Source organism: Vicugna pacos, chromosome 21 (assembly GCF_048564905.1).
Source record: "Vicugna pacos chromosome 21, VicPac4, whole genome shotgun sequence".
In the NCBI taxonomy this organism is placed as follows: domain Eukaryota; kingdom Metazoa; phylum Chordata; class Mammalia; order Artiodactyla; family Camelidae; genus Vicugna; species Vicugna pacos.
This window is the reverse complement of record NC_133007.1, coordinates 6,979,365-7,002,324: the sequence shown is the minus strand read 5'-3', so window position 1 is coordinate 7,002,324 and position 22,960 is coordinate 6,979,365. Positions and strand designations below refer to the sequence as shown.

The 22,960-nt window shown below is 33.0% G+C and overlaps 1 protein-coding gene across 1 annotated transcript in view; it reads left to right on the top strand.

The window, feature by feature from the left end:
- XPR1 (xenotropic and polytropic retrovirus receptor 1) overlaps positions 1-22,960 on the top strand; it is a 157,039-nt gene that overhangs the window by 13,496 nt on the left and 120,583 nt on the right. The window contains exon 2 of the mRNA XM_072946006.1: positions 9,697-9,748. Within this exon, the coding sequence (XP_072802107.1) occupies positions 9,697-9,748 (52 nt within the window). The remainder of the gene's footprint in view (positions 1-9,696; positions 9,749-22,960) is intronic.

The window sequence follows — 22,960 nt, the reverse complement described above, 5'->3', positions numbered from 1 at the left end:
GACCATCAGCAGTTACATATTTTGTAGGCAGGTCAGTGAGAATGAGGATTAAGGATAGGTCTTTGGATATGACAAAAGTTGCTTATTAGTGAATTCTGAACATAAATAAATTGTCTTCTGCTAACTTTATTCTAGATTTTAAGAGGTTAAAGTCATTGAGACAATACATGTGTACTTTTCATTTGAGAAATTTGACTATTAACAGAGTGAGGAAAATAGGATAGAACCTTTAGGAATGTGTAGGATAAAGTAGAAGATATTTTGAGGATATATGGGGTCCATTCATTTTGAAGTAGAGAAGGAACCTTTAATTTTATCTGAAATTTCTACTTGAATTGCATTTCCCTTATTTATTGGCTGTGAGACTTTTAAACAGTTATTTTATTTCTCTGAACCTCAGTTTTCTTGTGTGTAAAATGGGGGTAATATTTACCATTCAAGGTTACTTTGAGAATTAGAGATAATAATATATGAAAGTGCCAGCAAGGGCTTGACCTGTAGAAGATATTTTTGAGTAAAGTACCTGTTAATTTCTATCATCATTAAAAATAAACCATAAGAGTAACTTTTATTCATTTATTCAACAGGCATTTATTTTAGGGTGTTGGTATTCAGTCTTTTAGTATAACAAGACCCTCTTTTCAGTGTCATGAAATTTCTTGGAAGCCAGGTGATGGTAGCCGAACTTTTAGAATCCAGTGCTTGAGAAACTACATTTTGACCAAATGAAAGACTGTATTTTATAGATTCAAAGATGCACATTCCCTGTTCCTGCATTCCAGCATCTTTGAAACAGATTCATTTTAGACATATCATATGGTTAATTGGTAATGTTTTTCTTAACGTTCTGTGAAATAATGATGCATGTTAACAACTGATGGTATCTTAGACTCAATGAAATACGGTAGTATCTTAGTAAGTACAAATATCTTCAATTTTGACAAATAGGAATATGTATGTGGGAAACATTATTTAGCCTGTACGGAATACCTAGTTTATTTGGGTTTTACAGTATCCAAACTGGAGCTGTGAAGTGGTCTGAGACTCATGAATTAGAATTTTTATAGATTTATAGGAGACAACACTGCAGAACCTTTAGGTTCCTTTTTGTTTTCTTTCAGATAAGCTGGCAAACTGTTACTAACAGCAGAGTGAGAATTTTATGTTGCCATAACTATTATATTTGGGAAGAATTCAACATGTTTTTACCTACCTATATAAACCGTATATATTAAAGAAGGCTGGAAGCCAAAAGCACTAAGAACTTTTCTTGGGACAGTAAATGAAAGAGGTTTGAGGTTTTTGTAGAAATAAAAGGTAATGAAAATTGGGAAAAACAAGAAAGGAATTCACGTTTTGATATTTCATGACAGTAGAAATGCTATAAAATAATTCAGTAAAATAACAATAACTAACACTTAAAAAATTAACTGATGTACTGACTTTAGATATTTAGGTTTTGTATTACAAGGTCTGTGCAGTTTACAAACATATTTTGAACTTGTTCTGTGCTGGATACTATGGCCTATAAGAGCTGACCTGAGATTGCTCTCTGCCCTCAGAATTTACATCTGTTACCACAATAAATGTAAGAATGAGAATGAGCCATGCAGATTTAGTTAGAAGACAGCATTTGTTACCAGCTTTTTTTTTTTTTTTTTTGTCAGAATAGGATCTTTAGACAAGGAAGATGCTGCTTTATTCTGTCAGACCTGTTCCGGCTCAGAAGTGCGGCTGTATGACTTTAAGGGCGTTCAGTGTAACTTAAATTACAATGTTGGTGACTGTGGGAATACAGTTTTGCTTATTATCGCTAAGTAAATCAGTTACTTGAAACCTTGTCGTAGTCTTCCTTTCCATAGTTTTTGTATTTTTATAGGAATAAAAATTTTAGATACTTTGAACAAGACCAGCCGAAGATGTTGGTTATTATTTAATAATGTTATATTCTGTAATACAAAAATGATTTTTGAATCTAACCTCATGTATTAATTGTTTATTGCTATATAAAAAGTTACCCAAAACCTAGTGGCTTAAAACAATAATAAATGTTTATTATCGTACACTGTTTGTGTGTGTAAAGAGTTTGGAGGTAGCTTAACTGGGTGGTTCTGGCTCAGGATATTACATGACGTTGAAGTCGTAAGATGTCAGTAAGGGCTGCAGTCATCTCAAGGCTTGAATCAGGCTGGTCTGATTCTAGGATGACTCATTCAGATGGTTGACAGCTTTGTGCTGGCTTTTTTCAGGAGGCCTTAGTTCCTTACTACTTGGACCTCTCCATGGGGCCACTTCAGTTTTTTCATGGCTGGCTTTCCCCAGAGTGGGTAATCCAAGAGAGAGCAAAGGTGAACACTGCAGTGCCTTTTATGTCCTAGTCTTGGAAGAAGTGCTCTTTCATTTATGCAATATTCTATTGGTTATGCAGTGATCTGTATGAGAGGGAATTGCATAAGAGCATTACTACCAGGAGGCAAAAATCACTGGGGGCCATTTCAGAGGCTAATTACCACACCTGATATAAAAATTTAATGGTTTAGGAAAATTTTGGAAATAAAAGGGAGAGTATCAGAAAATTGAGAGGCCAAAAGTAGAGGTAAATCTTAAAAAGTAAGGTTTCACTTGAAATAGAGGGCCATGTGTCTTTTTCTCAAAGAAAGATGGATTATAGAATGAGTAGTACTTGGGTAAGATACTTTAATAATTTTCACATCTCCAGTGGTAAAATGAGAATCATATTTGCATCAGAGAGTTATGGGCCTCTATTAAAGTAGTGTGTTTAAAATACTCTAAACAATATCTGATAGTAGGCATTCAGTAAAGGTAACTGTTACTACTTTTATAACTGACCAGTATTTGTGGCCGTCAATCTTCAGCACTCATGTGTACTCAGCCCAGTCTAACCTAGCTTCTGCCCCATCACTTGACTGAAACCATTTTTTTGAAGGTCACCAGTCTCTTCTTGATCTCTAAGCAGATTTTTATCTTTCTTCCCTTTAATTTAAGATTATATTCTATTACTCTTACATGTGGGTACTTTAAGTTATAAGCTCTAAAGTTGAAAGTCAGAGTTTAGGCATTGTAATGTTAGCTATTTTTCTTTCTTTGTAGTTCAATTGCAGCATTCCAATTAGATAGATAGATACACAGATAGACAGATAGACAGACAGACAAATAGGCATCTATATTCACCATCCAGCTCAAGAAACAGAACAATTATTAGTATATGGAATCCTTCCTTGATTGCTGTTTTAACTCAAATGTTCTTAGTCTTCTTTTTTAAATCAAATTTTCAGGAATTTTATCAACATTATCAGTGTCGTGATGATGAACAGTCTTTTTAACTTTCCTAGAATCTTCCTGTGTACAATTCTCAGGTCATCTTGAATGCCAGGTTTCTCTCTATCATTTCTCATGATAAAGCATGCTTGAATACCATTGCAACTGAAGAAGAAACTGTTGGTAATGCATATTTAGATACACAAAAAAGTGTGAGGACTGTTTCTTTCTTTTTTTTTTACTTTTTTTCTTCACCCAAATCCTGGACTTCCAAAAAAAAAAAATTTCCCCAGTTTTATTGAGATGTAATTGACATTTAACATTGTTTAAATTTAAGGTGTATGGTATTTGATGTATTTGATACATTTATAGATTACAGATCATTACCTCTGTAGCATTAGCTAACACCTCCACCCCATTACATAATTACCATTTCTTTTTTTGTGGTGAGACCATTTAACATCTACTGTCTTTGCAACCTTTAAGTATATAATATTGTATTATTAGCTATAATCACCATGCTGTACATTAAATGATCAGAACTCGTTAATCTTGTAACTGGAAGTTTGTAACCTTTGACCAGTACCTTCCCATTTCCCCCACCCTCTAGCCTCAGGTAAGCAGCATTCTACTGTTTCTTTGAGTTTGGCTTTTTTAGATTTCACGTATAAGTGATATCATACAGTATTTGTCTTTCTCTGATTTATTTCATTTAGCATATGCAGGGTTTATGCAAGTTATTGCAAATGGCTGGATTTCCTTCTTTCCCGTGCCTGAATAATATTCCATTGTGCATGTGTATCTCACAACTTCTTTATCCATTTATCTTTTGACAGACACTTAGGTTGTTTCCATGTCTTGGTTATTGTGAATAATGCTACAGCAAACATGGAGGTGCAGCTATTTCTTCTCTAAGCAGCTTTTGGTAATTTTTAATATATCTTCCTTCTTGAAATGCTCCTTTAATTCTTGTGGCACTGCATACATCTGATTTTTTTCCTTATTGTCTTCTCTGTTGTTTTGTTTCCAGAAGATTCAGATCTTGGCCCACTTCTCATTTCCTGAAAAATTTCATTTACTTACAGCCTAGGCAGTTTCAGATCACCTTTATATGGATAATTTCCAACTCTTAACCACTAGCTCTGACCTATTTTCCAAATTGTAGGTATCTGTTTTCATCTGTCTGCTGGCCATCTCAGTTGTCCCCTGGATACCTAAAGTGGTTTGCTAACCCAAACTTCTATTTTCTCTTTGCCCTAGTTTTTTCTTTGGTTTTTTTGTACCTTGGTTAATTGTATCACTAACCATCCTTCTCTTTACCTAGGCTCACAATCTTGGTGGTCTTTAATTCTTAGTTTATGTTTAGTTGCTTGTCTAATCTTTCTATTTTGCTTCTTGGTAGCCCCTTCTTTACTGTATATCACCTACTTTTTTCTTTTTTTCTTTACTGCTACACGTTAGGCCTTCAATATGCTTTGATCATTTTTAAAATATTTAACATATTGTATTAAAATTTATCTATATATATGCCTGTCTTCATGTTTTATTCTTCTTTCTTTCTTCCTTTCTTTGTTTCTTTCTTTCTCTATTTTAACCATTACTTTTATTGTGGTGAAAAAACATATACATAAAATTTACAGTCTTAACCATTTTTAAGTGTAAGTGTCAGGAAAACATAAGTGATATCCAGATGATGAGACAAATAAACCCAGTACAGGAGTATTAAATATATGCACACTGTTATATAACAGATCTCCAGTGCTTTTCATCTTGCAAAACTGAAACTCCATACCCATTAAACAGCAACTCCCCATTTCCTCCCTCCCCCAGCCCCTGGCAACTACCATTTTACTTTCTGTTTCTAAAAATTCGACTACTTTAGATACCTCATATAAATGGTATTATGCAGTATTTGTCTTTTTGTGACTGGCTTATTTCACTTAGCATAATGTTTTCAAGGTTCATCAAGTTGTAATATATGACAGACTTTTCTTCTTTTTTAAGGCTGAATAATATTCTGTTGTATGCATATTCTCCCCCCACCTGCAGTTTTACTGAAATACAATCATTACTTCTTTAGAGCCTGGCATAGTGCACAGAGTAGATATCCAACAACATTCATTGAATTAATAAAACATAGGGAATTCTTTCATGATGATATGAAATAACGTAGAAATATTTATAATGTGACTCTTTTATACGAGTACAAGCAAGGTGGCTAAAACCCTGACTTTATAGTCAAATGGGGAACAAGTGACACAAATAATTAAAACATAAGGTGGAAATATTAAGTGCTATAAGTGGTTTCAAATAGAGTACTGCTCTAAGTACTCTTCATATATAATCATGAATCATAAGTAATATGAGGATTTGTGTTTTAAGTTTTTAATTCTCCCAATAGACCTGTGAGGCATATGTGATTACTATTCCTGTTTTACAGATGAGGGCACTGAAGTATAGAGAAGTTAATTTTCTGAAGGTTACACAGCTAAGGTGGTAGCTGTGATAGCGCTAAGTGTCTAAGCTGGTAGAGTTATGCACACCCCCTGACACCATAGCTCCTTACCAGTGTACTGTGTAGCCTCACGGTAGTTCCCGTCTGACGCAAAGTCACACAGGCATTCCAAACTCAGAACAGGTGAATTGGCAGTCAGCACTGTATTCCTGTTACCAGTTGAGATTTTGTTTCAACAAACATCTTCTTTCCTGCCATGTGAATGTTGTTGATTGAATAATACTGGTTTTGTGGTTGTGTTTGGATTTAATTTTTAAGATTTTACTGTTTTATGCATTGTTATGAGCGCTAAGAGTTTTGTCCTAGTTTATATATATATTTCAGTAACATTATAAAAAATAATTTAATACTCAGAAATTACAGTAGAGATGCTGATATAAAGGATTGCTTTGAATCCTTTGGAAATCAAAGAAATCTTCTATAATGCACATGAATACATACTGATTTGCATGAATTGAGGAAATTCTTCGAATTTGTTGTTTTGTGTATTTGGAGGTACTGCTCTCAACCTAGGCAGGTGTTCTGGGTGACTCATATTATAGACAAACAGTCCATAGGTACTAATACAGACAATACTTTGTAGGCTTTTTCCCCCCTAGTTTCCAGTTGGGGGGCTATTCTCTTGTCACAGGCAGGGAGTGGTATCCTATTTATGGAGTTCTCTAGAGACTGTTACTATGAAAAACAGAGGGTTTCTTTTCAGAGGAAAACTCGTAATAAGTAGTAAAAAGAGTTGTCTCTGATTTCACCAAGAGTTGTCTTGATTTAAATGAAATTATGATTTAGTTTTATAATCAAAATGAAGACTATCATAATTTTTCATTTTATAAAATTTAAACCATCTTTTAAAAACTTAATTTGGTAAGCCTTCCTTTTGCAAATTATTTCATTTTCATTACATATCAGAGATTCTTAGTGTGCTTTTTCAATGTGCTTATTAGTAATCATCTTTAAAGCAATTTTCTCCAAAGAAGAAACCCTCTTAAATTCAAGAACTATTTATTGAGCTCCTACTGCATACAAGCCACTCTGCTAGTCATTGGTGGTTTATTTGGTTACTGATAATATTATTTGATTTTGGTACACATGCCTGTCAGATTTCAAAAGTAGAAGAACTTCATTCAGACATTTTGAGTCTCTGATATTACCTGCTCCAATGATAGATTTATTTCCTTAAGTGTTCTTTGGCTGGAGTTTTTTGTTCCTTCTTAAATTTTTCTGCTATTATAGGTTTACTCTGCTCTAAGCAATCTATTCAGTTACCCCCTTAAAATATTCTATGGAAGAACTATAACATAACCACCACTCTGTACTTGTATAGGACTTTAATATAAAATTCCAGTCTGTGAGCTGAAATAAAGACTTTCTGATGTTTGATAAGATCTTCTGAACTAAATTCTTTTTTTAGACTAGATGTTAGTGGTCCCTGAAACACCTGAAATTGTAAAGAAAATAGTGTATATACATGTTTCTTAAAAGAAGTTCTATACCTTTGTCATACTCACTTAGGGCTTTTGCAAACACATAAGTTTAAGAATTAATGGTCAGTAAACATGAGGCTGAGTTGCAAACGTAGTCTTAGAAAAGGTGTGGCCCACCATTAAAGGTTTTCCAAAAAGATTTCTGTTTGGGTGTTTTCTGTCACCGGTTCTGACACCAGATGTAGTTCTTTTTTTCTGACACCACTGACCATTTCTCTGACAACAATTGGGTGTCTTAATGCAGTTCAGTTCTGACACTCTAGAGTGTCAGTTCCTGTCTGACCCCGCAGACTAAGGGCTTAGCCTCACAAGACTGCCCCAATTTAAGGTGCCAGTTGCAAATCGGGTATGCAGACTACCCACACTTCTGCCTGGCTGATTACCAGTTTGGAGGTTCCCATGAGTCTCCCTTCCCCAGGTTTGATAATTTTCTAGAATGACTCACAGGATTCATGAAAGTGCCATACTTGGTACAAATTTATTATAAAGGATACAATTTAGGAACAGCCAAATGGAAGAGATGCGCATAGGGCAAGGTATATGGGGACAGGGGTGGCACAGAACATCCGAGTCCTCCCCCAGCACATCAATGTGTTCATCAGTTTGGGAGGTCTCTGAACCCTGAAGTTTTTTGGAATTTCTATGGAAGTTTCATTATATAGGCATGATTGTTTAAATCTTTGGCTGTTGGTGGTTGAACTCAATCTTCAGCTACTTTCTCTTTCTCAGAGATCTGAGGGGTGGGGCTGAAAGTTTTAACCATCTAATCACATTAATCAGGTGGTTGGTTTTCTGGACAGCAACCCCCTTCCCCCTATCCTGAAGTTATCTTAAGGAACCCCTCCACCCTATCCCCACACCATGAGTCATCTCATTAGTATACAAAAGACAGTAAATTGCAAAGATTTTCAGAGCTTTATGCCAAGAACCTGAAATAAAAAGCAAATATTTTTTATTATACTACATTGCATTACTGTATTGCCTCAACTTCTATGTAGTGAATCTTATTGAATATTTTTGGATTTAGATGTGTATGACATTAAAATTTTTATATGTACATAATTTCCCTATAAAATTTTTTATAAAGTGTGGGCTAAAATTAACAAAAATGCATTGACTTAAAATTTTTAATTTTCCTTATTTCATTGGAAGTTTTTTTGACTTTTTATTGTCAGTCTTGTTAGGGTTAGTCATGGAACTGACAGGTTGGCCACTAATTTAAAGTAAATGATAAATTCACTTCGAAAGAATATAATTTACTAGACTTGAATACAGAGTGGGTTACCCTGGAGGTTTATTTCTTCTTTTTTGGTTTTTATATGCTGGAATGACTCTAGGCCAGTGTTTCCGGGGAAGGGTGATTTTTGTCTCCCAGGGGACAATTGGCAGTGTCTGGAGACATTCTTGGTTGTCACAGCTTTGATGGTGAGGGAGTGGGGTAGGATTGCTTCTGGTATCTAATGAATCTCTAAATGCCAGAGATAGTACTAAAAATCCTGTTATGCACAGAACAGCCCCCCACAACAATTATCTGGCCCCAAATGTCAGTTGTCCCGAGGTTGAGGAATGCTGGAGGCCAATTCAGGAATCACCAATGGTTAGATGGTATTTGAAGCGTTGAAGCTATGGGGCTGGATAAAGTAACCTAAACTTATGACCAGCTCTTCTGGTCTGGAGCTTATCCACTTAATTGATTCTTCCATTTTGATAGGTTTGGAGAAATGCTTTTCATCCTGTCCCAGAAACACTTATTGAGAGACCAAACTGCTACCATTTAACTACCTAAATATGGTTGTTAATTAATTTACTGGTTTGGAAAAAAATAACCTGTATCTTTACGGTCCTAAGCTCTCATGGAGGACTTGCCAGACCTCCATTAAAAAGTGTTTATATCTAAGATAAAGAGAGTTCTGGAGATTGTCTACACAACAGTGTAAATGTACTTAACATTACTGAACTGTATGCTTGAAAATGGTTAAGATAGTGAATTTTATTTTTATGTATATGATATCACAATTTAAAAAATCTGTATCCAGTGTTTTGTATTTTCTTATGCAGTGTTCTGTTGTATTCCTCTAGGACCATTCTCAGTTTCTGTCACTTTTTTTTTTTTTTTTTTTAGTTAATAGAGTTTATGATCTCTCAGGTGATTTTTCATTCTTTTCCAAATGCCCCTTAATTTTTAAAGTGTGCACATTAGCCCTCATCTTAAAAATGGGACAATACTAGATTGATATGAAAATACAATATTTGGGTTTTAGCTTATTAAAGTTAATTGAAGTTTTAGCTAAATTCTTAGTTTAGGGACCCATATGTAGTCATTGTCTGGATATTAAAAAAGAAGTAATTGTTTAGCTCAAAGTGCTTGTATTGTAAAGGTTACTCATGGTTTTATGTATTTCTTTCCTTTCTTTCTAATAGGCTTTTAAGGATATGCTGTATTCAGCTCAAGACCAGGCACCTTCTGTGGAAGGTAAGATGCATTAACTTCTACGTTTAGCCACATAAAACCTCTTTTTAAGGAAAGATATTTTAAACTGAACAGTATAAAACTAATATAACCTGCCTGATTATATAAATCTTTTTTGTTTTTTTTATAATATTTACTATGATTACTTTATATTTCAATAAAAATTTTGTTTTGTTTGTTTAGCTCATGTTTACCCTACAGTGGATCTCTTTTTATGTCCTTAAATCACCTTAGCATTGTGAATCACAGATAATGATTTAGAGTTAAAGTTCTTATCTGTGTCATATTCCTTCTCCCCCAACAATGTATTTTTATATCTGTTTGTCTATTCATCCATCCATCCACCCATCTGTGAATCCTTAGTCCATAATTCGTCTGGGCAACACATATTTGTCTTTCTATTTCTGTCTTGTCTTTAGACTGGGACTAGTAAAACAATGGAACATATTTGCTCTAAGTGTGTGTGTGATATAAGCATGTATATGTATGCATGTGCACATTTTGGCAGTTATAAAATGACTGATCTAAGGGCAGTGGTTATCTTTCCAGTTATCTTTATTTATCCTTCCTTTTCTGTTACCTCAGCTTATGCTCACCAGCTCATTCTTTATATTTCACCTTTGATAGGTTTGAAGAGTTGTAAGTTAAAGTTGTAGGAGTTTTTATATCAGTAAATAATTAAGCGCTAATTCAACAACTATTTCTTGAGGGAGTGTTCGTACTCTTTTAAAAATTTGCATAACATTTTCAGGAGAGATGACTATGCAGTTATTTCTTAAAACTATAGATCTATAATTAAAAACTCATTGTCTTTAGTGACATAGAAATGTGTGTCTTTCATCCCTAACCATTCTGAATTCAAAATGTACTTCGTTCAGCATCTCAAAATCTTTACCAGGGTGTTGGAACTTATGTATTAGTTTTGTAATTTGTCATTGAATTTTGGATTATCATATATTTAATTCTTTAATATCTGACAGAAGACACAAGATTTATCAGACTGTTTAGTTCTTTATTGGTTTATTACCTCTTTATGTGTCTTAAAGAGTACATCCTCAAAATATTTTAAGAATGTAAGAAAAATGGAAATTAAACTGATTTCCTCACTGTGTAATGTGCTTTAATATTGATTATTTTAATTTTATTCTAAGGTTGGTCTACGTATCCTTAATTTTTTTTTTTTAAGTTTTGCTGCCTGGTTTATAACAAAGATATACTGAGATGTGTTGAGCTTTATAGTAATATTTATTCATCCTTCCATGCTGGGTCATGTTGCTAGTAATTCTTCTACACATTTAGCTGACATTAGAGAAAAACTGAATTCTGTCAAAGTATGCTAAAATGATAGATATTTATAGTTAATAGCTTTTTCTTTATCTCATTGCCCAGAGACATTAACTTCTTTGGACCCTGTTATAAAGGGAGTATTGTAGGCTGATCATGAAGATTTATGTGCTGCTTTCCTAAGGGAAATATTCTGCACTTTTTCATTCTTTCTACTCTGTAGATAAATAGACTAAAGCCATGTAGTTTTTATCTTCTTAAAATGAATTTTTCTCTTTAGAGGCACTGAAGAATTGAAAGTGGTTTACAGAAAGTGGTTTACGGAAACATTGTTCTGTGTAGTACTGAGGTTAGGAAAAGTTATTAAAGGAACTGTAATTTATCTCTTATTTGCATTGTAATGCTATGTTAATTTACTATCTTTTATATGATGTCAAATCAAAGTAATAATCATTTCTGTCATTCCTTTATTCTTGCTATTGAGTTTCTATTTCTGGGTTTTTATTTAGCAGTTATCTATAAAGTAATGCAATATGAGCAGATCACAAAGTCCAAGATAGGACTTTCAACTTTTAACATTTTTAAGGAAAAAAATGTTTGCTGGACCTTGATTATTTTTTGAATATTGTCTTTTCTTTACTCTCCTTTTTCCTATACCTTAAGTTTTAGTAGACTTAAGACCTTTGGTACCAGCAAGCAAGGCTTTTCTTTTTTTTTTTTTTTTAAATCTTAAACTGGAGTATACCATAAATTGGTGATTCTAAAATCTGCTGTACAATTAACTTAATTTACTTGTGTTTTGTTTGTATGTTTGTTTTATAAATACTGATACTTGCTACCCATCTCAGACCAAATAAAATAGGAGCCTAGGCATTGATAGTTTTATAGATCCCCAGAAACTAAAGTTGAGAACTCTTGCCATAAATAACCTTTAATAATTTTAGATCAATATGGTTAGTTATAAGTTTTTTTAAGGCAGTAATTAGCCAGTAGGTTTATAGGCTTCTTAAGTTTAATAGTTTAATAATAATAATTATTATTATTTTCTTAGCATCTGTAGGATATTTATTATTAAACTGTTCATTGCATTGAACTGCATATAAGTAATACCTGTATGAATTATTTACATATATTAAATGGTTATAACAACATAATTATTAGTATTAAAAACATTTTTGTTGATTTAAGATGAGTAGAAAATAAGTAGCTTGTCCATATTTCATAGTATTTTTGTTTAACATGGAATGGGTTTATAATTACAGTGAAAGAAAAGTATCTTGAAATGGATTCTTAAAGAGTAAAGTGGTTTATTTGATAAAAGTGAATTAGATAAAAGGCACAGTATACGAAAACTTTTGTTGATAAGGAATTGACTGCTGTGTTTTACATTAGTGGATTATTTTCTTCTGATTTCAAGATAGTATCTTTTATTCTTCACTGATAAGTTGGCTTTTTTTCCCATTTAAAAGTAACCAACCAAACAAAATAATTTCAGTGTCTTAAGAAATTAAGGAATGTTTTATTATTCAAATAAATGAACATTCAGATTCTTGGTTATTTTGCTTCATTCATCCTTTGAGGATGAATTTCATGAATCATTTATTTATACATTGATTCATGGAAAATAAAGGGTTTCTACATTTATTTAAAAATAATTGTCTTATGATTGTAACTAGAAAGTGCTGATATTGTGAAATAATATATATAAAATGCTTAAAGACGTATTCTTAGGCATTCCTTATCAATTTATATCTCGTCTCCTTTGATATATATTATTACCTACTCTTCTGTGTGACTTCTTTTATTTTTGGTAGCCATTTACATTTGGAAGTATATGACTAAGAAAGGGACTTAAATTCTATGTTAAACCTTATACCACGTTTTGATTTTTCAATAATGGCGTAATTAATTAAAATGTCTACTATTTTTCTGCAGAAAGAATTGTAGAGCATACATGACAGTAGAATAAGGTTATTAAAGTGACTAGAATTATGTATTTTTTTTTTAATGTGGAGAGGCAGACACACACTTAGGGCCCTTAGAGTCAGTCTTTCATGGAATAATGTTTTGATAAATTTTTGGAAATAGTACTAAAAACCTTTAAACTATATAAGCTTTTTACAAATCCTGGTCTCAATGAAGTATTGGATATTTGGGACAGATTAAATTAAGCTGCAGACTTTTAGAGGTCCCTAACATCAGTGAATCAGTCCAATCTTAATAATCAAGATTGTTTTGAGGCAAGATAATTTGTTATAGATATGAAAACAGAACTCTTAAATTGTGGTACCCATTTGACATAGTCTAATTTTGTCAAATTCACTTGGGTAAATATTCACGTCTGTTTTGGGGGAAACTTGCCCCTTCCTTAGGATACTTTTGATACTTTTGATACATAGGATTTTATATATATATACATATATATATATAAACTTGGACACTTTATACATTATATTAATCAATCTATTTTAGTTTATACTCTGAATTAGTTTCAAATAAAGCTTCAAACTTTATTTTACCATCCTCTTTAAAATTTATCTTATTTAGAAGCATTAATGTTTCCACTCTTTGCTTGTGGTGGAAAAATGAGAATCTGACAGTTAGCCTAGGTCATAGAATTAAGAGATCGATATTTCTAATTGAAAGGGATTATAAAAGATCTTTTTGCCTCACCCTCATCTTAGATTTGTGCCATCTGAGACCACATTAAGGTTGCATGGCTCAATAAGAACAATCAGGATTACTAACGCTGTATGAGACAACAAAAGGAGAATTCAAGAGATTAAACTAAACGGAACGTTTTACTAAAACGTGAAAATACTTTTTTGTATTCATCTTACATTTTTATCCAAAATGATATCTTTGAAAAGCATTTTTAATTGGACATCTCCTTGAGTCTCTGTATTTTTAAAAGATTTATAAAGTGTTACTACATTGAATAATACTGCACTGATTGACTTGGGAAAAAGCTAATTGTGTCTTCCAAGAAATATCTCTCTACTAATTTTTTTATTACTCCAGAAGTATTGGGAAGGGTGTATAGAATTAGATAAAATGTTTTAGGTAACAGTAGTTATAGAGGTTAGAAAAAGAGGAAAATAAAGATAGAATAGTGAGATAAAGTTCCAGTAAATTTAATATAGAGAATAGATACCATAAAGACCCTGGAAGAAAAAGAACATTGGGTAAAATTAAGGAATTCTGAGTAAATTATAATATAATTATGTGTAATTATTGGCTGATTGTGTCAAATGTACCATATTCATCATGTAAGATGTTAATGATAGGGGAAACTGGGTGGGGGATATATGGCACTACTTTCATAACTTTTCTGTGTATATAAGACTACTTTAAAATAGAAAGTTTATTTTAAAAAATAGATGCCATAAGGTTTATACAGTTGCCAGAAGCTAATAGTAAATTCAGCGTTGAATTTGCTGGCGTTCGGAGGATAAAGAGCATGATTAATTTCAGAATTCATATCAGGTAAATTTATACCAGTTCCTCAGAAAAAGATCAGCTTTTACTGAACATGAGATTTGAGAGAAATTTTTCCTTTGGACCGTCATGAAGAGCATGGTGTGCTGAATAGTATCCCTAACAGCTATTTTATGAAAAGCATGACATTAAGTTTCATGAGGCTGCTGCTTCTGATCCAAGGATATAATGTAAAAATGTATTGCTCTGACTTAACAAGGCCCTAAATAATCTGGTGCTATGTCTGTTACCTCACCTTCTGCCATTTTAACCCTTCTTTACTAGACTCCAGTTACATTGCCTTTCTTTCTGTACCTAAATCATGTCAAGCTTGCTCTTACAGTAGGATCTTAGTTCTTACCCATTTTTGAGAATCATTAGATTATTTCATGGTTGTGTCCTTCAGAGACCTTCTGAATACCCAATCTTATGTAGCCACTTGGTCACTTTATATTACATCACCCTATTTTATTTATTTCTTTGCATACAGTTTGTTGCTTTTAGATATCTTGTATTTTTCATTGATTTATTAATTCTTTTGAAACAATGTAAGTCCCTTGAGACCAGAGATTTTGTTTTGTTTTTAATACTGTTTTATACCTAGTATCTAAAATAGGCACATACCTTACATATTTACTGATCACATGGAGTAGGAATTAAAATGAATCTTTTCCCTCAATCTTCCTTGAAGCCAGAGTACCATTTATAAAAAAAAAAAAAAAGAGTGAATTAACCTAGCTTCCTCCTTTATTTTTATTTTTGTTTTTTAATTTTTAACTTCTCCTGATCTTTAGCTGCAGAATTTTACCTGCTGGTTAGATGGCTAAGCATATTGTTTGTTGTCATTTCATGATGCTGACTGTAATTTCATAAGATACAGTCTGAGGTGACAAACGTAGCATTTCTTTAAAACCAGTAGAGAAACAGGTGATATGAGACCCTGATACAAAGATTTTCTTGGCATTGTGTTGTCTTGATGTCAAGCATAGTTTCCTTTGATTGCTAATAAATCATGTTTTATAAGCTATTGGGTGATTGTATATTTCGTGTTAAGACGTTAAACCACTTCTTTTTGTTTTGGTATGCATCCTTTCAAAGGTACATGAAATAGGCATGGATGTGAAAAAAATCACATATGAATTGTTGGAGAATTTTTTTCATATATGTCTACTTAATGGAATATATGTTTTTGATTATTTTGATTAAAAGACCTACAAATGCCTTAGTTGTTTTTCTTTCTAATTTTGCCTCTTTTGTTATCTTATAAAATATTCCTTTTGATGGCGAGTACATGTAGCTAATGTTAGCCCAGTTTAGCTCTCTGATTCAGTTAGCTTACTACAGCTGTCTGACTTTCTGAAACGGAATTAATGGGTATAGTTAAGGAGATAGGTCACTGACGACTACTGCACTAGTCTCTCCTGTTTCTGCCATTCCTTTTTTAGTTCCCCAACTTCTTCTCCAATCTTATGAACTGGTTTTATTGGATCATTTTTGCTTAGGTCTCCTCTGCTTATTCAGCTTCGTTAGCAGATGTATTACAGTCTCCCTGAGCTCCTTAGAATTCAGCTCTTAGTGGCACTGAAGATGAAAGTATGCTTGTAAATTATTCATTCTGATTATATGCTTGAATGGACAGAGTCCACTTCAGGCATCTTCTTCCATCCCACCTCTGTTCCCAGGTCTTTGTTTTTTTGACAGATGTGAGCTTGCTTTTTAAGTTCAAGAGGATGGAAGACTTGAATTACATTTCTAAAATTCATGAAGTACTTTTTGCTTGTATACGATTACTGTCAAATCTATGCATTCATAATAAATTACTTTTCTCATGTTATTTATAATCTTGTGTCTCCCCTTCCCCCAGTTTTCCATTTAGTTATCCTGTATCGCCGCTTCTTTAAAATTTTTTTTCTGACCTAGAAATAAAATTATTTGATATTTGTAGTAGGGAGAACTATAATGCTACATTTTCAGCTGGGCAGTAGCAGGAGATTATCTTTTCCAAGTCTTACTTTGCTATTACTGTTGTTTTGTTTAGTCATTTATTGTCGATTTTCAAAAATCCTTCTTCTTGTAGTGGGTTAATTTACATGAGAAAACTGTATACCAGGGACTAGTAGAGAGTTTAACCCCCAAAATGAAATGCTATATATAGCTGTAGCCACTGCAACCTTGTTTTGAAATCAAGGAATACAGATGACTAAGAATGGAAGTTGAGACACGAGCCAGGCCAACAAGATAATTGTCATCTCCTTAAGAATGATGTATTTTCTATTCTCCATTAAGACTTACTTTAGAAAGGATCAAAAGACCTGACTGATATTCAAAGACATGTAATGAAGTTATTTATTTTGATGGGTGTGCTTATTTCATGTGTACATTGGAAAACGATTGCATATTCACTTGTATCGTGGAAATTACAGCTTCTAGATAAAAAAACACTATTGCTCTCAGAAATAAACTTGTGTATTCTTTAAAGATGCCACTAATTTCAAACTAGTTCACTAATAGAAAAGATGGGCTTCTGAATAATAAATAGCATTGCTATTCTAGTTGACAAAATACCGACTTCTCTTTCATAGGAGGAGATTAAACAGAATTTAATACTGTTAGGACATAAGATGATGACATAAAAAGGTAGTAAAATTATGTGATAAAAATATGGATCAACTTTGAGTAGCATACAGGTAGAAAGTTAGAAGAAATGCTTCAAACAGGCTTGTAATCCTTTCTTTGTGATAGTGCAGACTATTTAAAATATTTTCAGTATTTAAATTTTTTCTTTGTGAGTAAAAATCAATAACACATAAAAACATTGTGTCATCACACAGTGTTTTTTCTGTTTTATTAGAAAGTTTGAGGGAAAGTCATAAAGTACAGAAGGGATAATTATAAAACATTAAATCGTGAAACAAAAACGCTCTGGGAATTATTGGTATATACTCTACATTGTATAGGAAAAGGTAACATACCACATTGAGGAATGTGATGATTTGAGATACAGTTTCCTAAGTTAGCTATTTGAAAACTGGAACAATTGTTAAAGGTTAAAGTTGGCAGAATTTAAATTAAGGGAAATTCTCTGCTCTTTTTGTTTTCTTTAGGCAGGACCACTTTAGGTGTTTAGTGAAAGAATGCCAATGAGAAAGGTAGAAAGAAGCATAAAAAGTTATGATCAGAGAGTAGTTTTCCAGCATTAGGTATATATCATTGAATAAAAGAAATAAGAATTCCTGCCCTCAAAATGGAAAAGAAGCTCTAAAAGTCATTTAGATTTGCATTAACTTCTAATTATTGAGGCAGTATGAGGAGGAAATAAGGTATTCGATAACTGAAAGAGTAGATAATCCCTTTTGTTATAGTTTCCTGTGGCTGCTGTAACAATTTACCACAAACTTGGTGGCTTAAAGTAAGAGAAATTTATTCTCTCACAGTTCTGGAGGCCAGAGTCTGAAATCAGTGTGTTGGCAGAGCGGCACTCCTGGAATTTTGGGGGCGTAATCTGCCTCTTCCAGCCTCTAGTGTTGCTGACTTCCTTGGTTTGTGGCCACTTCACTCCAATCTCTGCCTTTTCACTTTATCTTCTCCATTTATTCTCCTATGTGTATCTAAGGAAATTTGTCATTGGACTTAAGGCCATCTAAGTAATTTAAGATGATTTCATTTCAGGATCCTTAATTATGCCGTAAAGACCCCTTTTCCAAATAAGATAACATCACAGGTTCCAGAGATTTGACAAGGATATCTTTTGTGAGGGTGGGCTCATTTTTGTTTGAGCATATCCCTAAATCTAAATTGAGAAAATACATTGTAATTAATGTTCTTTCTTCAAATTTTGAGCCAGAGCTAGAGGTACAACCAAGGCATTTGCTTTCATATTCTAATCTACCCACTTTGAAAGGAACAGTCAAATGAGTCAAAGAAAAATTCAAGTATGATACCCAGAAAGTGAAAAATTGTCCAATGGATAGTCAGACTTGAGTGTATAAAATATAGTATAGGACTGTTTATTTATCTCTAACCAAATTATCCTTCTTAAGAATTTCTTTTATATGTTTAGTATCCTTTCTGGGAGAAACAAAGAGACGAACCTCCTCCTAGCACACAGGTAAAGTGTCCTCTCCTCCCCCCATAATTTTTATTATAGAAAATTACAAAGATATACAAAACTAGAGGGAATGTATACAGAATCTAGTTTACCCATCACACAGCTTCAGTGTTTATCAATATAATGCCTAATTTTGTTTTATCCCCCTTGATTATTTTGAAGCAAATTCCGGAAATAATATTTTATCTGTAAATATTCCTAAAGGATAGCTTCTGCTCCTATTACCAAAATACAGTTATCACATAAAAATATTAATAGTAATTTCTTAATATTGTTAAGAGTATCAGATAGATATTTAATACTGTTAAGAAATTACTGCTGATACATATTTTTAAAGAGTTATTAGTTTGAATAGACTCAAACAAGTTCCATCATATATATTGTGATTGATTAAATTCTCTTAATTCTCCATTGATCAGTAGCAGCAGCATTCATTACAGTACCCGTGAGCCACAAGTAGCTGTTTAAATTTAAATCAATCACGATTAAAATGAAATAGTCTGACCTTCAGTCACACTACCTATGTATCAAGTGCTCAGTAGCCACATGAAGTTAGGGGCTGCCACAGTGGGCAGCACAGAGCATGTCATTCATTGAAGAAAGTTTTATTGGTTAAAGCTGATCTGTATGTTTCCCCTCCAACTCTTTTATTTTTCTTGCATTTTCTATTTTCTTTTAAAAATGTTTATTAGTATTATTTGGTGGAACAGACTATCTCATTTGTTTTTTGTTTTTTTAATTTATCTCCCAGAATCTGGATTTTACTGCTTGTACTCCTGTGGTGTACTGTAACATGGTGTATGTTCTCTATATTTCTGTGAATTTGTAGTTAAATCTAGAGATTTGATCTAATTCAGATTAAATATTATGTATATATACTTTTTCCCAAGAACACTGTGTAAGTGCTGATGTGTACTTCTGTTAGGAGGGGTCTGTCACATCGGATTGTTTCTCTTTGTGGTGGCACTAGCTATCGACAACTATTGCCTGACCCTAGATCCATGAATTTGTTAAGATTTACAAAATGGTGATATTCTAATGCTCTTGTGTTCATCAGCCAGAATTCTATAAAGAGAAACTTCCCTTTGTTAATTCTTTGATTGTCCTTAGCTGCAGACTGTATAGGAAGGGTAGGATGATTGCCTAATTCTTTTATTTTAGTTTTCAAAATAATATTGGTTCGCTAACATTTTCCAAAGATGACCAGTGAAATGATTTTAAGTGTTTTAATGAATTAATATGTTTAAACCTGTTTAGTATGTTATGGTCCAGAGTAATTTTTATCCTTATTAATGGTCAGATTTTCAACTTTGACCCAGCAGAAGCCTCTTCATGTGGTTTCTCCATTCCTTTTGATATGACCCTTGAAGTCTTTGATAGCCTCTTTTCTGTTTGGTATGACCATATTTTCCAGACTTATCTAACATATTTCCAGCCTGGTACCCAGAATTAGCCATTTTTCTAAGAAGTCTTGATTCTTTTAGTGATAACCAACAAGTCTTAATTCCTTTAGAAGCCACACACTGGCGCTGCTTTCAAAGTATCATTGCTACTGAGTTATTCATTGTTTTAGACTATTTCTTTCCATTGGGAACAAATGCATATATGTATACCCACACATGCATACATATACACATGTATGTATGTGTGTATATATTGTTTTTAAGATAAAAAGCTTAGATTCTTAATATACTTTGAACTTGAAAGTGTCTGCTCTAGCTCAAAAGGTGAACTGTGATGATTTTTAGAATTGAATGATACTCCTAGGCATGGTAACCACGAGTACACTCTTGGGGATTAGAGTGTTGGGGGTAGGGAATTTACCTATACTGATTAAATTTTCATTTTCTTTACTGAAAGTTGAGAGGTGAAACATACTTTATCACCTACAAGACTGCCAATTTGTGGTCTGTGATGAGAAATTGATCAGCTATGTTCTTGTTACAAAAGGTGTAATCAGTGAGATTGGAAAAGGAAATTGAACTTATATTGGTATGTTATCACATGCAATTAATTTTGCATGTACACCCGAGACACATGAATCTTATTTGAGGTTGAAATATCTGACTTTGAATCAGGTCATTGCAAACCTAGTGTGATTAAGTATACTAAAGAGTTTCTCTTTGTTCCACAATTGCTGTGCAATTCAAAAATATGTTACTAGGCTGTTCACAAAGGAATCTTTTGGTCATTATAATGAGAAACAAAATAGTTAAATTTGTGTATACCTTTTACAAAGGATGGAACAGAATAAGATAATTTATATTGTAAGATTTATTATTTTTATACTCTTGTTTTTTATGTATGAGAACTCTGTCATCTTAGTAGTTCAATAGGTTGTTATCTTTTTAAAAACACTACAACCTACGACTAATCTTTCTTCTTAAGGAAATATACATAATTCACTCATGACGTGGTAAATAAGTTGGGGTATTTACAGCAGAGAGTAATTTTTAACAATACAAGAATAGCACAGTACATTAGGCAGATATCCTCAGGAGCAGTTTATCCACAGTGTCCACAGAAGAACCTTCATAAATGAAGCAGTAACAGAATGATTAATGGAGGAGGTGAGATTTGAATTGGGTTCAAATTCAAAGCATAGTTATAGCTAATGGAGAGGGCCTTCTAGCCACAAAGAAGCAGCAGGACAAAACCAAAAGGGCACAAGTACATAAGATCAGGGGAGATTAAGTAGAGCACTTTAAATGAAGCAGAAGGTTATTACAGGAGAAGAGTGAACTGTAAGGATGAGGCCAAATTTCCAAAGGGCTTAAATTTTTTTAAAAGTTGGATTTTATTTGGGAGACCAGTATACCTTAACATTTGGGGGCTGTTAGTTTAATGCACATGAGGATTTCAAGATCATTGTGAGTTCTTTTTTTTCCAGTTCTGCATCTTTCCAAAAATAGATAGTCTTGGTGCTATTCTGAGCTGATTTCACAATTAGAAGTCCAGAGGAATGCAGACTTTAGGTATATGGTACCATCCAGTCTTCAGCTCTGCTATTTTTGTGATTCCTATAGTTGTCCTCTGACATGTTGGGGGTCTTCCAGCTGTCTGCCAGCAACAGTTAGGGCCACATGCTCCCTTCTTCAAGAGTATTGGAAAAAGCAGATTCATAATTTTTTAAAAATTGCTATTGAAATATAGAGATATACAATATTGTGTTAGTTTCAGGTATACAGCATAGCGATTCAGTATTTTTGCAGATTGCATTTTATTATAGGTTATTATAAGATAATGCCTATAATTCTCTGTATATCCTTGTTGTTTATCTGTTTTGTATTTATTAGTTTGTGTCTTCTAATCCCATACCCTAATTTGTCCCTCCTTCCCTTTCCCCTTTGGTAACCGCAAGTTTGTTTTCTATAGCAGATTCATAATTTTTAATTAGCTACGTGACCTAGAATATGCACGGAAGCATTTCTTATTTTCTTTTTTTAGGTAAATTGACATAACATTAAATTAACAATTATAAAGTGTACTGAAATTCAGTGGCATTTAGTTTACTCAGTGTTCAACTATAACTTTTATCAAGACAGCATTTTAAAGTAGAATTTACTTAAACTGAGAATAGGGTTTTCTATAAAGTAATTTTGGCATATGTTTTTGCTTGCTAATTTTTCAGTCAGTCTGTATCATTTGTAGAAATATATTTCTTTTTAAATTCTTCCTTGCATTCATATTTGTTTTATAATTTGGGGGAATCAAAGAAATAACTGTCAGGGTAGAATTTTTCTTGTTTTTATAGGAGTTGGAAAAGTAAACAATAAGTTCAGAAAACCTGAATAGATTTTTTTTGTTGTTCAATTTTGAATAGAATGGAGTAGTTTAACTTACTTAATAGTGGAATTGTTTTTCAAATTAGAACTATGCATAGAGGCATTTAGATTTGGGAAATTCTGCCTTTAAAAAGAGTGCCTGTACAACACTTACCTGAATAGGGCTATGGGATATAGGACTTCATTCTCCCCTGTTCCTAATTATACGTTGTTTGTTACGGATCTAGAAGAGTGAAGGTAGTGGTTCCTGATTTTAGTTTTCTTTCTCTTGTTTTTAACCCTAACTCCCCAAAAATCTACACAGTGTTTATTTGGAACATCCCAGTAGAAAAGCAAAGTGTTGATTGTTGCAAACATAAGTTCTGGGCATTTATGCAAAATATTTTAGATTTTAACTTTTCTTTCTTAGTAAGAAGTCTTTCAGGATAATGATTTTGCTCATAAATATCAATCTGTATACTAGTTTTTTCCCATGGTCTCTTATTCTGTTTGTGGAAGTGGTGGATGGCAGTGGCGTTTTTAATTAGTGTTTGTTATGTAGGTCTTTTAGAACTCCTAGTG